Source organism: Hirsutella rhossiliensis (assembly GCF_020360975.1).
Source record: "Hirsutella rhossiliensis strain HR02 chromosome Unknown scaffold00005, whole genome shotgun sequence".
NCBI lineage: Eukaryota > Fungi > Ascomycota > Sordariomycetes > Hypocreales > Ophiocordycipitaceae > Hirsutella > Hirsutella rhossiliensis.
The window spans coordinates 494,378-509,862 of NW_025408671.1; the positions used below are offsets into that span (position 1 = coordinate 494,378).

Genomic DNA, 15,485 nt, shown 5'->3' on the forward strand with positions numbered 1-15,485 from the left:
TTTTCGTCCAGCCTGGCTGCCCCTTGGTCGTCGTTACCTTTCTGCCTCTGTACATCTGTCTGCCCCTTGTCTAGACGTTTTTTTCGTTCCTCAAGGCTCTTTGCGCAACCCTGTTGGGTTGCCTCTCCCGTATGCCCCACCCCCGGTTTTGCCCCTCGAAATCCCCGCTTCTGATTCGCTCGGTCGATTGGCTACGGTCATTTCGCCTTCGGTTGGGCCTTTCGCCTTCTGTTTGTCATGTCCTGGGGCATCTGATTCGCTTGTCCGTGCCCTGAGACTTCTGATTGCCCAGAATAATAAACCGCTTTCGCTTCTGGCCCGTTGAAAGTCCCATTCGCTTGTGCCGCCTGCTCCACCGGTCGCCCCGACCCAATTTTTCCATTAGTAATGAAGTCCTTGCAAGGGTCGGGGTGGGGCATAGCTAAGTTATTGGTGTCGCGCCCTCTTGGGTTAAGTTACCTACTGCTCACCGTCTCTGTCCCCGCGCGCTCACCGAGCCTGTTGCACATCGCTTCCCGAACAGTTCTATCGCTCAGTTCCTCCAGCCTCGCTTGTGCGGCGGTCATCTCCCCGGGGACCCGGTTTCCACTAGGTCTCTCTCGCACTTTCGACACGAGCATGATGCCGTCCAGCGTCGGGCACCGTGACAGCTGCACGTATAGGCTGTACGGGTCGCACTGCGACGGGACGGCGCGTCCGCCGACGTTTGTCGTCCTCGTCCCCCGCAGCTCGAGCGCCACGCGCTCCAGCGTCCCCCCCTGCACCTTGTAATCCGTGCACGCGAAAGCGGCGGCGCACGGCAGGCCCTTTCGGCTGACGTCGTTCTGCTGCCACGGTCGCTTCCGTTGACACTGGATCCTGACGCTCATGGGCGTCAGCAGGATCGTGCCGGGCGGCATCCCGACGAAGTGGAAGTCCTTGGTCGTCTTCGACCCCAGTATTATCGCCGCCGGCGGCCCGAAGTGGATCGTCATGTCGGCCGAGATCCGATGCCCGGGTGCGCCTTGTCGACGATGACCTCCACCGCCGTGTAGCTAGCACCGTTCACCAGCTTCAGCCCCTGGTGGGTGTTGTGGTTCACGACGACCGGCATCCCCGGCACGAACATGAAGACGGCCGGCACCGGGATCGCGCTGTCGTCGCCCTGGTTCAGCATCATGATGGCCTCTTCCTCGGTCGGCAGGCCGTCCTTCCACTTGTGCTCGGAGAGGAAGATGCGCACCGTCGACCGCTGCTGGATCTGGAACGCCAGGCTCGCCTCCATGTTGAGGTTCCACCGATTCCTGTTGAGCGGCGTCACCACGGTGATGCCCGTCTCCCACGGATCCGCCTGCCTTCCCGGTGGCACCTCGAGTTGAGGAGATCCAGGTCCGTGTGGTCCTGCACGCCCCCGCGGATCCGCTTCAGCAGCCGCTGCAGCTCCGGGTCGCCGGCGGCGCGCATCTGCTCGTCCAGCATGACGGCCGTCGTGAACCGCCTCCACAGCGCGTGCGCCTTGTCGTGCTGGTGGCGCTGCTCGGCCCTGAACGAGTTGTCCTCGTCCCACGAGACGGCCGCGCTCGGCAGCAGGATCGACCTCTCCTGGACCGGGCGGAACTGGTGGAAGTCCCCGCAGAAGAGGACGATGGGGATCCCGCCGAAGTCCCGCTGCGATCCCCGCAGCTGGCAGATCCGCTCGTTGACGGCGTGCAGCGTCCGCGCGCCGAGCATGCTCACCTCGTCGATGACGAGCATGTCCTTATCCTGCCAGTCCATCCGAGACTGGCCGTTGACGAACCGCTCCGCCTGCCTCGGCAACCGCACGCCGTCGACGTCCCTCGCCGTGTTCGCGCCCGGCCCTTGGTCCTGGTGAAGCCGCAGGCCGAGTGGATGGTGATGCCGTTGACCGCGCGGCGGCGGTCCCCGACGTCGCCGTGATCAGCAGGCGATGCGAGAGGTCCTTCGCGGCGAAGAGGCCCACGAGTGCTTCGATGACGCGCGACTTGCCGGTGCCGCCCTCGCCGCCGACGAACTGACAGAGCTGGCTGACGTCGCCTCCGTCTCCTGCCGCATCGAGTCCAGGTGGCGGCATATTATGGAGAAGGCAATCGCCTGCTTCTTGTTTAGCGTCAATCGTCTTGTCAAGTCTTTCCCGGCCTCGTGAAAGGAGGTGGATGGGCCGAGGCGGACTTCCATGCCGGCCTCCGCGTTACCTGCCCTCTCCTCGGTTTCCACTCGCGTCACCTGGACGTCTTCCTCCCCGAAGCCGGCGAGCACGCTCCGCCCCGCTGCGCCGCGATCGGTACCGTGGGCCGGGGCCATGCTTTGTATGCCCTGGATCATCTTCACCCTCTCTCTGGAGGCGCATGTCTGCTGCGACTTGATGGCCTTGACCTGATCCTGCGGCGGCACTGCAGCCCGGAGAACACCTGCCCGGGCATGTTGATGTGCCCCCACCCGTTCGGTCACGACGGTGGCCCGGAGCTCGGCCGTCGAGGCTAGCGCTGATTGCTGGAAGCGGGAGAGCTGCTGCATCATTCCCGAAAGCTCCCGCGACCCCGCCGTGATCTGGTTCGCGCCGGTCGCGCTTCTAACGACATCGATCAGTCGCGTTGCGTTTCCGACGTTGTCGGACTGGTACGCGGATCCCGCCTCGCGGTCCGCCTCGCCCGGCCCCTCCCCATCCTCCCCAATCGCCAGGTGCGCCGGCCGGATCCCCGTCGCCGGACGACGCTGCCCATTGCTTGGCGTCTCGCTTTGCGTCCTCGGCGGACCGCCGGAGTAGTTGAACGTTATCGACGAGGCACGAGGTTCTTGGCGGAAGCCGCTCTCGTGCGCCTCCATATCTCGTTGATGTCGCCTCGCTCTTCGCTAAGAAAGGTCTCCCACGGCGCGAATAGGGCAAGATGCTGCACGGCTGCTCTGTAGCGGCACGGTTAGTCACCGCGCGTTGGGACCGCTTTTCGACCGGCCATCCACCGCACCTACTTACCGGCGGTGGCATTGTTCCTCGTCGTCTTGCTCGAAATCCTTGCTAAGGTGGCCGTCAAGGCAGACGACGGCGTGCTTTCCTGGCCGCCTCAATACCTGCACCCAGTCTTTGCCGGCCACCCAGCCGCTCGAAAGGCACCTCTCCCAGGCACCGGAGCACCCGTCCTTGCCGACGCGTTGGAGCCTGACGAGCGAAACATAGTCATATAGGCACAAGCCTCGTAGGACGTGTCCGCGATGATGGTACGCCTCGGCGAAGCTGATCCTCTCGCCTGCTTCCTCCACGGCGACCGACTCGTCCACGGACACGTCTGCGACCGCGGTGCCGCTCTCCTGCCGAAGGTGTCGCCAGCGCCTGGAGACGTGCCAGTAGAGCACCGACACGTTCAGGTACGCCCAGGCGCTGCTGCTCGTGAACTCGCTCGGGTATCCCAGGAGATGGGCGACGACCTCGACTTGCGACAGGGCGCGCTCCGTGAATATCCTGTTCGCCACTCTCATCAGAAACTGCCGCGTCTTATTATTCTTGGTTCCGTCGTCGCCGCCGACGACGCCATTTCCGGCATCCTCCTGGCACCCGGCTGGCCACCTGCTGCGACGACGGGCAGCAGTTCCGCGGCCGCGGCGACGCGCTTCCACGTCGGGTCCTCTACCTTGGTCGCGTAATTCGTCACGTAATAGACGAGAGCCATGGTCTTCCGCTGCGTCGCTATGAAGGAGATGTCGTGGTTGTGGCGGAGCCCCACGGCGATGGCCTTGTTCCACCGATTCACCATGGGATGCGTCCTGCGGATCCGCAGCACGCCGTCCTGTGAGAGCGTCGTCTCCTCGACCAGCTTCCATGGCGCCTTGAAGCGACAGAGGTCGCCCCTTCGCCCCTTGTTGCCCAGGGAGTACTTGACGCATGTCGGGCTGTGGGTGTGGATCTGCGTCGCGCCGGCGCAGAAGTTGGCTTCCTCTTCGAATCCGGCCGAGAACTGCTCGGCACTGTCCAGCAGGGATGAGACGTCAGACGTCACCGAACGCTCCGCCTGCACGGCGCAGAAGCCTTCCTGGTCCAAGTCCTGCCTTCCGCGTCAGCCTGCGTCTTCTCGGCCCATGACAGCAACGCCCCTTGCTGTTACCTACCTCACAGAAGACGCTATCGACATAGCGGATGATTCGCTCACGGTACGCCGCCTGCTCCTCCCCGTGGGCGTCGGAAAGCATGGAGCTCAGGTGCGCGTTTCCGTGTAACCAGAGCAGCCCGTGGACGTGAAGGGATCCTCGTTCGTTGGTCTCCACGGCACCGTAGTAGTGGCCGATGCGCCCGAACACCGACTCCCCTGCATTTACGTAATGCTCGAAGAACAGCGTCATCTCCCGGTGGAAGAACATGGCTGAGCTCATCGGGTCGGAGACGGACAGCCTCACCCGTTTGAACGACATATCGAGGCTCCGCAGGAACTCCTCGGCCGCCTCAGGGTCGCGCGTGCGGTACGCTGCCAGTCGGAGCTTCACCGGGTTCGTGATGTCGTTTGGGTTGATCGTGAACCAGATCGCAGGCACGCCGTAGCGGACGATGAGCGCCAGGATCTTGTGCCGCATACTGAGACGGAGCTCTCTCGACATGGGCTGACGATAGCCATAGAGCGAGAGGCTCCTGAGAAGCTCTTTCACGCCGTCGTCGGTCGTCTTGCCTGTGCTCTCCAGCTCGGCTCTAGCTGCCGCTAACCCGTCTGCGGTCAGCGACCGTACGATGCGCTCCACCTTGCGGAAGTTCTTCCTCGTCACGCTCAGCATGCTGACGCGGCGGTTCCTCGACCGCACGCCCATGTTGAAGACGAGGAATGCGAAGATGTGGTGCGTCGCGAACCGGCCGCCGTGGCGTCGCAACACCGTGTCGGCCCACGTACGAAGGCTCATGTTCCGGGATGACAGGAGGTCCTGCGCCCCCGCCTCCGCCGCCGCGCGCGTGTTGACCGAGCCTCTGCCCAACTGCGAGCTTGCTTCCTCGACCGGCCGCGGCCCTCCGACACCGAATGGTAATAGCGTGGGAAAGGTCTTTGCGAAGAAAGAAGCTTCGAACGAGTCGGCGAATTCATCCCGCGGCGGACATGGATGAATGGTTCAGGACCATCGACGTGCCCCGGCTGCCCCTTGCCGAGGATTCGACCCACGTCCTCGGGCCCGTACCGTCGTCGGCTGCGCCTTGGCGAACGGAATCGCATGCGAACCGCAGCTTGTCGACGTCGGCCACGTCGGGCGGTCCGTCCAACGCAAACATCCTGACGAGGTCACCTCGTTGACCGTCTTCGCATTATCATCGGCCTCGCCGCAGCTCTGACCACGCACCTCGTCCACCTCGCTTGCCTCTGGCTCGCCGGCCTCGCGACTCGTCGTGCTTTCCCCTTGGTTGAGCATGGCGAGGACTTCTTCGATCTCCACCGCCCCTCGTCGTCCATGGCCCGCTCCGTGGGCGGCACGACGACGCGCCGTCCGCGTCTTCTCCCACGCCGACGGCTCGTTCCGCTCCAGGCGCTCGTACACCAACGGCGGCACCCCGTGGGCCGGGTCTCCCCAGCTCTCCATCTCTGCCGCGTCGATCTCGATCGCGGCGTAGTGGGGGTTGTTCCTCTTCAACCAGACAAGGGCTCTCTCGACGACTCGCCGCCTCACCGATAGGAGACTCGACAGATCGCTCGGTGTCGGCCTTAGCGCCCCCTGCCACGAGACGTGGATCTCGTCCATTACCTGGAAGAGAGGGTGCGGCAGCACGTCCGTCGCCAGCTCTTGTACGTTGTTTGGGAACACCGTGATGTGGCCCTTGACGTGCTTGGGATACCTTAGCGTCTGCTTCTGGCCGCCTGAGACGTTGTACCTGGTTACGAATCCGTAGCACGAGTTCAGCGCGATCAGCTTCTCCTCCACCGGCGTCAGGCCCTTGAGCTCATCCGGGAACGTGTGCTCACAACCGAGACGTCTATGAAGCTGCGCCGCTGGCGACAGCACACCGCACGCCAAGCGTCGAGAACACTCTGCGCAAACCGGGACAGGCTCGCCCTCGCGGAAGCAACTCCGGCACGCAAATGGCGACCACCCAGCCTTAGGGATAGGACTTGACAACCACTGGTCCCATGCCACCTCCCTCAGCTCTTTTCTCGTGCGCTTCCGGTAGCACAGCATGCACGTCCGTATCGGCAGCGTGTCCACGTCGTGGAACGCCCGGTAGAAGCTCCGCACCGTTGATACCTTCCTCTCGTGCGGCACTGGTGTGCACCACGTTTGCTCGTTGGACAGCCTCTCCTTCGCGGCGAATTCCTCCCAAGGTGACGTAAGACGCCGGCCAAATCCTCCGCCTGTGACTCACGGCTCCTCTGCCTCCGATGGCCGCCTCGACTACGTTTCGCCTGGGGCTGGTCTCGGTCGGGCAGGCGGTTCCTCTTTCTCTGTTCCACGGGCTGCGCAGATATTGCCGCTGCCTCGTCTCGCCTCGGCCGATCTTGTTCTCCCGCCGCCGCCTGACGTGATGGCCGTGGTGTCAACTGTCCGGATGACTGCAAATATCCGGCTCCATCCTCCATCTCTCTAGCTTCGATTGGCTGGAGGGGGGATGCCCTGACGACTCCGGGCCAAGTCCCGACACTGGTTGCCGGCCGACCCGGTCCCGCCTGGCGTCCGCATCGCTGCAAATCTCCTGTCCCATCTTCTATTTCTCTAGGTTGGATTGGCCGAACGAGGGACTCCCGACAACTCGAGACGAGATCCCGACCCTGGTTGCCGGCCGATTCCGTCCTGCCTGGCGTGGTGGCCGTGGTGGCAGCCGTCCGGATGACTGCACATCTCCTGCTCCATCCCCACCTCCTAGATTGGCCGCCTCGAGTACGTTTCGTCAGTGGCTCGTCTCGGTCGGGTTGCCGGTTCCTCTTTCTCTGTTCCGCTGGCCGCGAAGATCTTGCCGCAGCCTCGTCTCGCCTCGGCCGGTCTTGTTCTCCCGCCGCTGCCTCCCCTGATGGCCGTGGTGGCAACCGTCCGGATGAGTGTGTATCTCCGGCCCTCTTCCATCTCTTTCGGTTGGATCGGCTGAACGACGTACTCCTGACGACTACTCTGGGCGAGGTCCCGACCCTGATTGCCGGCCGACCCTGTCCCGCCTGGCGTCCGGGTGACTGCAAATCTCCCGCTCTGTATTTTATTTCTTTAGGTTGGATTGGCCTAATGAGGCGCTCCCTGACAACTCGAGACGAAACCCCGACACTGGTTGCCGGCCGATCCTGTGCTCCTGGGCGGCTTGAGTGTCCGTCGGGGCCTTGGCCCTCGTCTGCGCACCACCCCTTCGCTTTCTAGTCGTGCCCTCTGGACGCCCTCCACGACCCGGACGCACGATCCGCCCTCGTCCGAGGGAGGTGTCCGGCCGCGCCCTGATCCCTTTCGGCTGGATGGGTTGTTGCGGCAAGCGCTGGCTTACGTCCTCTGGCCGAGATCTTGTTAAACGTCGCGCTGCCTCTCCTTTGCAGAGGCACCATCAACGCGCGCCGTATTTTTCGCGACCGACTGCCTCGCCGACTTCCCTGAGGCGACGCTCTTTCGGGTGCTTCCGCTTGCTCTCCTCCTGAGACCTCCCGGACATCGGCGCTTGCTTCGCCTCGATAGGCCGCAACCCAGGTGCCGGGCCCGCTTGACTTTCGCGGCCCAACGCCCGCTTCGGTCCTTCGTCCGTCGCGCTCGGTCTCGCCTTCGCAGTATTCCTCCTCGTAGCAGCGGCCGCTGCCCCGATGCACGACCCGGCCTCGCCAGAAGGACGATTGTGCCCGGCCACGTCCCTGATCCTTTGGGCTGGATGGGCCGGGGCGACTGCAGGCTCGCCTCTCCCAGCCGAAATCCCATCCTGCTTGTCGGTCTCCCCCTCCTCTGTTCCCCCCCGGCACCAGTTGTCCGCCTAACAAGACCCTTCAGAGTCATCCGTACGCCACCGATGAGTTGCCCAGGCCGAACGATCTCGTGGCCACCTCCGGCCGCGACGGAAGATCCCCTGCCGCTTAGGCATTCGTTTCGCCCAACCAAGACCCCTGGGGCGGGTGGTGCTTGCAGAGCAACTATGCCTGGTGCGCCTCTCTCGCCACTCCTAGCCCTCATCTCCTTCGCCAACGTGTGCCGCTGCGGTACGAGGTTGTCGGCCGCTCCCTCCAACACAGCGCCAACGGACGGCGTAAGACCCCGCCTAGCCGGCTCAGCAACTACCGACCCTATTGTGGCAGCGTCTGCTTCTATGCTTGGACACCTATCACGCGCGTTTATCGCTTCTGAGCGTCGCGCCCGCCCTCCTTCGAGGAGGCGCCATTGACGTGCGTCGTCTTTTCCCGCGGCCAACCGCCTCGCCGACTTCCCTTGGGCAACGCTCTTTGAGTGCCTCTGCTTGTTCTTCTTCGTGAGGCCTCCTCAGCCAGCGTTGCCTGCTTGGCTTCGATAGGCCGGAACCTAGGTACCGTATTAGCTTGGCTTTCATGGTCCGAGGCCCGCTTCGGCCCTTCGTCCGTTGCACTCAGTCTCCCCGCCGTAATGCTCCTCGTCGCAGCAGCGGCCGCTGCCACCGTCGCTATTTCGCACCCTCTTGCCACCAACCTAGCCTCGCGGCTAGGATTCTCCCCCATGCTGGTGCTTTCTTGACGGCTAGGCTCTGCAACCGTACGATGGATAGGGAAGCTTTCGCTCGCGATATACGCTGGGATTGCCTTGCTTCCCGGCGATGGCGTTCCGCCGTATCGCCATTCTTCCTACCAGCGGTCTGTCTCCAGCAACCTTATAGTCTTTATAACTCGGGGACAACGCGGCAGTGCTTGTCCGGGACAGACCCCCCCTTCTCCCCCCCCGCGGTTCCTAACTCCGCCGCCACGCGTCTTTCCCGGCGGACGGCCTCGACTAGCCCATGCGCAGGAGCTGACACCATAAAAATCTGCCTGGCGAGGTCTTCTCCTCCTCCTCGGTTCTCCTCCGCATCTTTCTATTTGGCCGTTGCAAATAGGCGGCCAAAGGAACATTGTGCTAATCTTTCTTTTCCTCGGTATCTCTTAGTATTCCTGCTGCACCGAAAGTAGGAATGGCCTCCTTCAGCTCGCCCTCACCTATAACGGTTGCTTCCGGTCCCCTCTTTCCCGACCTTCCCTATCAAGTGTAACCACGACCTTCCCTGCAACACCTCCCCGTGCGCTTTGTACGTGTTATATATTAGGTCGGTCTCTACCCCCCGCGAGGAGGGCAAACTAATTGGTGTACAACAGGGCGTGGAAAGGTATGACAAGGTTCCCTGTGCTGATCTTGCCTGCTTCATCCCCCGCCCCCTTATCTTCAGCCTTCTAAAACGCCCCCTGTTTATGTCCTTCCTTATTGATGTCCTCCTTTGCATCAGGCCTCTGCTCTCCCAGGCCTGCTGGGCTTCCTCTGGACCTATCGGCAGGCTTATCTGCCGACAGCCCTAGCTTTCGGCCTCCTATGCCGCCAGCCCTGCCGGACACTTTAGTCCGCGCCGCCCTTGGTGCCTGATCGGAACCCAGCTACACGACACCACTACGCATCTCTTCAACGTCCGTTTACTTACAGCGGCAAGGCTCCTCGCCCTTCCCGGCGAATCTATGTCACCATTGATCTATCCCAAGTGCTTTCACGCTCGACTTCTTCCCTACTCCTTTCTTTCTTGACACTGAGCACTGGTCATTTTCGTGCGCGCGACTGGCCTATCGACCTGCGTTGCTGCACCATGTCTTCCTCTCTACCTCCCATCGATGTGCCCGCACCACACCTTCGAAAGCCGCTCGATAGCCAGAGGGGCGCTGGCGGCGAGATGTCCATGGTGTTTTTCGTCCAGCCGGATTGCCCCGTTAGATTTGCCCACCAGGACGAGCACCGCATCAAGGGTCTTAACGCCGAGGCCATGGCCCGCGTCTTGCTGCCTCCGCCCGCCTGGCTGCTCGCGATGGGATATGCGCCCTCCGATCGGAGGCCGACGATTCCCGACATCCGTCTTCTTTAGTCTCAATCTCTCGATTTACGGCCAGCCTATTGATGCCTCAAAATGGACGGAAGAGTGGTTTTTCATGAATGGCCGCGTCCACCCTACGCCCTTGCGTGGAGATTGAGCAGCGCGACGGCCTGGAGTCCGACACGGGCGGCACCTTCTCTATACGATGCCCGCCCTTGTCGTCCGCGACCAAGGCTACCAGCCGTAAGCCGTGCCCTGTTCCCTCGCAAGTGCCAACGAAAAGATACATAGCTAAGGTGGGCCTGAAGCGTTCTTCCTAGGCTCTTGGCCCCTATGGACGACTTCCCCTGCGTCCCGCCTATTGTTTCCTTTACCGGCCTTATCGTCGGCACCGGCCACTCCTTGCTCCGGCGGGACCTCCTGCCGGGTCTAGACGCCGCCCAGCTTAACTGTTGCGGCTTTGTCCGCCTTTCTACCTACGTCGCTCCTGGGATGCCCAATAAACTCCCCTTCAAGGGCTTCCACCCCTTCCAGGTCTTCGTCATCTTCCCTATTCGCGCTAACCCCTGGGCCATCTTGTGTAAGAAGATGGCCGAGAGGCGGGACTCTCAATTCCAACCCAACGTCCCCTTTACTTGCACAGCCAAGGTCGCCGGCCTGCTCCGTCATGACGTTATGCTCTATCCCCCAGGCTCCGACCGGGACAACGTCTTTATTGTCGTCCCGGATTCTTGGACATTTCTCGACAAGGCCGCCGCCGCCGTCACCCCAATGACACCACTCTCTCTACACCACAGAGGCAGCAGGCGTCCTCCTTCCGCGGCCTTTCAGGACATGCGCGCTGCCTCTTTGTCTTTGGCCACCCCTGGCACCCTCCCGCTCAGCCCTCCACCTTTGGCTTCGGCTTCGCCTCGACCGGCCCCTTGGGCCGCCCGGGAAGCGATGTTGCCCTGAGCCTGCCGATACGCCGACGAAACGACCGCGGCTGCTGCATAAGGCCCCGGTGCCTTCGTCTTCCCTAACCCTGGCTCATCTGCCACCCAGTCGTTCTCTGTTTCGGCTGCCTCCTTGACATCTAAGCCGGATAGCCCTAAACGGGGTCATGTCTTAGGGACTCTTCCTCCATTCCATTGTCGCGCATGGCTTGACTCGCCGGCCCGTCCACTCCGAAACCGTCCCCTATCTAAGAAAGCTACCGAAACGGAATAACGATGCGAAACCATAAACTGCTACAGTTTCCTAAACGAGTAAGACAGTTAAATCTTATACTTTAAGTTAACCTACTCCTTAACCCTACCCTGGTTCTATCACTCTTTTTCACTCCGTCCTTAAGTCCCCCCTGTTCTTACTCCATCCTCAATCCTCACGTCTGCCCCTTTTTTTTCTTCCTTAAGTTTTTTTCCCTGTAGTCTTTCGTTCCTCAAGGCTCTTTGCGCAACCCCCGTTGGGTTGCCTCTCCTGTGACGTTTACATGATGATATGACTCGTCCAAGCATCTCTCGCGAAAAGAGCATGCATGCAACTAAGCATAAAAGACGTGTTGATTGTGTGTGTTCTGCTCCCTCCTTTTCTCCCATTGGCCAATATTTTGTTTCGGGGTATATGTGAGGTCAGCTGGCCAAGTTGCTTCCCAACCGCCTAACTTATAATACGGCCTCGCCCAACCCCAGCATTCGCACCTAAGGCTCAGCGAGTAAATTAATTAATAACGCATAGACATTTCTAGCGTAGTACCCTGCCCGGTCCTTTAGATAGAGCCGAGATATGGCTTCGTACCTAATCTTTCGCGCAGACTTTCTTTCCCATATCTGCCAAAGCGTATCAGGCACCGGCGCTTCGCTAGCGCGGGCAAGTACGGCTGAGAGCGAAGGTCCTTTAATCCAAGAGGCACCTTATCGTGGTCCGTATTTAGGTAAGCTGGCTTTCAAGAGTCCTATACGCATGTGCTTGCCTCACGAGTCACAGGGCAGGGGGTGGGGGAAGTGTGATTAGATTCCGCCCCCAATTACGCTGGCAAGAAGCAAATGTTTCTTGAGACACCATTATGCCCATGTAATGCGCCGGTATATTATCGAGAAGCCCGTTCTGCGTTTAGCCGCCTGTGACTCTTCACGAGCTATGTGTATGGTCACCACCGCCCTGGCTTCTGAATCTTTCCATGTCACTTGCCTCCTGAATCGTCAAGTCGTGCCTCTTGTCGCCGGTTATTCGAGTTGAAACCTCCACCCCGGCCACAATGGCAGCAGCCTTTGAGACGGTTGAGATCAAGACCCTTGATGGGTGTTGTCTCCGTGGTCCGTTCTATCCCTCTGCGACTACGGGCCCTGCGGTGGTTATGACTCCCAGGGTAGGATATTCTTGAATCGCGACTTGGCATTACGGCTAACATTTCTGGTGCCAGTTCAACTGTTTAAAGGAAATGTTATGTACTCTTACAACGTCTTACAATATCCGTACCTTGCGAGAAACTCCCGCCGCTGAGCATATAGCTTCGACACGCCCTAGCCTGGCTGTCCTGCATTGGGTCCTGGTACGCTCTTGACTCTCCACGCCGTCGTCCACCATGAATAAAAAGCTTCACCTCTAGAGCGTCAGCGACGATGACATTGCCATTGTTGGCATGGCATGTCGGTTCCCGGGCAGCGCCAGGTCCCCCGAAGCGTTTTTCGAGATGCTCCGGGCTGGCAGGGACGCATGGTCTAAGGTCCCCAAGAGCCGGTTTAATATCGATGCGTACCGTCATTCCAGTCGCAGCATGAAAGGGCTTACCGTAGATCAACTCTCTCGCGGCTTATAGCAGCTGTCGCTAACCTAACCGCAGTTTGCCGAGGGGGGCTATTTTCTATCTTAAGACGTCTCCGCCTTTAATGCTCCCTTTTTCTCCACCATGCCCGCAGAGGCCATTGCTATGGACCCGGAGCAGCGGTTGCTTCTCGAGTTAACATACGAGGCGCTCGAGGATGCCGGGGTCCCCGTAGAAGCCATTGCGGCATCTTCAGCAGCTTGCTTCATTAGCAACTTCACGCATAACTATAAGTTCCAAACATTTCGTGATCTAAGCCATATGCCCCAGTACACGGTGACGGGCATGGCCCGGGCTATGCTGTCCAACCGTATAAGTTGGTTCTAGTAGGTCGATTCCCGCCTCCCGGCGATACAGCCTACACTACTAAAGACTAACTTAAACAGTAACCTCCGGGGACCTTCAGTCACACTGGATACGGCATGCTCGAGCTCTCTGGTGGCCCTGCATCTCACCTGCGACACCATTCGCTCCAAGTCCAACGACACAACGTGCGCGCTCGTTGGCGGAAGCAGCCTGATACTAGGCCCGGAATATATGAGCATGTTAAGTGCGCTCCACCTTCTGAGCCCAGACAGTCGATGCTTTTCCTTTGATTCCCGAGCCAACGGCTATGCCTGCGGCGAAGGAGTTGGCATGCTGGTGATTAAGCGCGCCAAGGATGCCATTCTGGACGGAGACACGATACGTGCAGTTATCCGGGCGACGGGCTCTAACCAAGATGGAAAGGCCGTCTTTACAAGTCGGCAATGATTAAAGACGTAGAGACTAACGGTTTATATGCAGACGCCTGGCATCACCGTCCCCAGCGTGGAGGCCCAGAGCAGCCTCATGCAACGAACATACACCACGTTCGGGCTTGATCCTGCGCTCACGGCTCTGTTCGAGCTGCACGGGACCGGTACTCCCGTCGGGGATCCCATCGAAATAGAAGCCACGTCACTGGCCCTTGGGTCTGCGGCTCGCACCGGATCTCCCCTATTCTATGGTTCTGTCAAGACCAACATTGGACGCCTGGAAGGGTCGGCCGGCATCGCAGGCGTCATCAAGTGTGTCCTGGCCATGGAAAGCGGACTAATATTCCCAAATCTCATCCTCGAGACGCTTAACCCGCGGCTGCGCTTGCACGAATGGAACATGTCGGTTCCGAGAAGCCTAATAGCATGGCCGCCGGGGCCGGTCCGGCGCTGCTCCATCAATTTGTTTGGTATCGGGGGGAGCAACGCATACGCCGTGCTCGACGACGCCGAAGGCTACTTGCAACAACACGGCCTCGTTTCCACCCAATGCGGGTCGGCTGAGACTGGCAGTTTCCGGCTGTACGTGGTGTCTGCGCCCGAGAAAGCCGCAGTGCAGCGTGACTGTGCCTCTCTGGCAGACCGCCTCGCTGGGGGCAAAGAGGCTCCGCTGGCCGACCTCGCCTTCACGCTGGGCGTGAGACGATCGCTGTTCCCATGGCGCCACACCATGGCTGCGAGCAGCATCGAGGACCTGATTCGACAGTGTATGCAGCCCAACATTCAGCCCGTGCGAATGTAAGCCGCCGTCAATGTTGCCTTCGTCTTCACCGGCCAGGGGGCGCAGTGGTACGCTATGAGCCGGGAGCTCCTCGAGCACGACGTGTTCCGCGAGTCGGTCGAGTCGAGCTCGGCTATCCTGAAGGAGCTCGGGGCTACGTGGGATGCCTAGGCCGAGTTCTCCCATCCGCTGTGCGCCATTCTCCAGATGGCACTTGTCGACCTGTTGGATCACTGGAATATCAAGCCCCGGGTCGTCGTGGGCCATTCTTCGGGCGAGCCGGCGGCTTCGTATGCAGCGGTGGCGCTGTCCAGGATGGATTGCCTTCGGGTTGCGCTCCACAAGGGCCGCCTGTCGGCTCAACTCGCGCCCGGAGCTTGACGGTGCGCTGATGGCGGTGAGGCTTGGACGAGATGCCGTGGCACCGTACTTAGACACGGTTCCTAGGGGCTCCGTCGTCCTGGCTTGCATAAACAGCCCTTTAAGTGTCACTCTTTCCGGCTATAGGCAATTCCTAACAAAGCTCTAGCGTCTTCTAGAGGAAGATAGAGTGTCTGTCTAGCTCCTTAAGGTCTCTGTTGCATACCACAGCCCACACATAGACGCGGTTGCCGATAGCTTTAAAGACGCGCTGCAACATATGCAACCGCGGGCAGAGACGCCCGCGGGCCTAAAGATATTTTCTTCTATTACCGGGGGCGAGATCTCCGGCTCAGGAGTAACGGCCGGGTAATAGGCCCGGCAAATGCGCGGCGCTGTAAAGTTCCAGCAGGCTCTTGAGAAGATGCTGACGGATGACGACCTGTGCTCGAAAGACGAAGGAATCAACATGCTATTAGAGGTTGGGCCGCACTCCGCCCTTGCAGGCCCGGTCCGTCAACGGCTCGTCCACGCCGGCATCACGGAGCGAGTGTCGTATGTGTCGGCGCTTAGCAGAGGCCAAGACGCCTTGCTGACGACGCTGCACGCTGCTGGCAGCATCTAGGCCAGAGGCGTTGCCGTCGACCTCGCCAAGGTTTGAACCTCCTCGTCATCCTAGAAAGCACTGCAATGCGACTCACATATTCTGACATCAATGTCGTGTGCGGCAGCTAAACGAAGCGCGCAGGAATCCGCCAGCTCGTCTCTCATTGATAGGCCTGCCGCGCTACCCCTAGAACCACGAGACCAAGTACTAGCTCGAGACGAGCAAGGCCAGAAACCGGTGTTTCCCCAAGTACCGTCCCCATGACTTGGTAG

At 60.6% G+C, this 15,485-nt stretch overlaps 4 protein-coding genes across 4 annotated transcripts; 3 read left to right on the top strand and 1 right to left on the bottom strand.

The window, feature by feature from the left end:
• Positions 1-970: 970 nt before the first annotated feature.
• Positions 971-6,135, bottom strand: HRG_05244 (PIF1-like helicase domain-containing protein; the record flags this gene model as incomplete). Its single annotated transcript, XM_044863715.1, has 12 exons — positions 971-1,283; positions 1,349-1,785; positions 1,961-2,091; positions 2,193-2,712; positions 2,787-2,901; positions 2,972-3,454; positions 3,520-4,034; positions 4,099-4,939; positions 5,130-5,191; positions 5,251-5,784; positions 5,839-5,940; positions 5,998-6,135. The coding sequence occupies 12 exons, from the start codon at positions 6,133-6,135 to the stop codon at positions 971-973; spliced, it is 4,191 nt and encodes a 1,396-aa protein (XP_044720247.1).
• A 3,568-nt stretch (positions 6,136-9,703) lies between these two features.
• HRG_05245 (uncharacterized protein) lies at positions 9,704-9,976 on the top strand (the record flags this gene model as incomplete). Its single annotated transcript, XM_044863716.1, has 1 exon — positions 9,704-9,976. The coding sequence occupies one exon, from the start codon at positions 9,704-9,706 to the stop codon at positions 9,974-9,976; it is 273 nt and encodes a 90-aa protein (XP_044720248.1).
• Positions 9,977-10,130: 154 nt separating this feature from the next.
• Positions 10,131-10,879, top strand: HRG_05246 (uncharacterized protein; the record flags this gene model as incomplete). The annotated part of the gene is made up of 2 exons (XM_044863717.1): positions 10,131-10,168; positions 10,234-10,879. The coding sequence occupies 2 exons, from the start codon at positions 10,131-10,133 to the stop codon at positions 10,877-10,879; spliced, it is 684 nt and encodes a 227-aa protein (XP_044720249.1).
• Positions 10,880-12,812: 1,933 nt separating this feature from the next.
• Positions 12,813-14,417, top strand: HRG_05247 (reducing polyketide synthase FUB1; the record flags this gene model as incomplete). The annotated part of the gene is made up of 4 exons (XM_044863718.1): positions 12,813-13,054; positions 13,115-13,457; positions 13,515-14,255; positions 14,304-14,417. The coding sequence occupies 4 exons, from the start codon at positions 12,813-12,815 to the stop codon at positions 14,415-14,417; spliced, it is 1,440 nt and encodes a 479-aa protein (XP_044720250.1).
• Between the last annotated feature and the right edge of the window lie 1,068 nt (positions 14,418-15,485).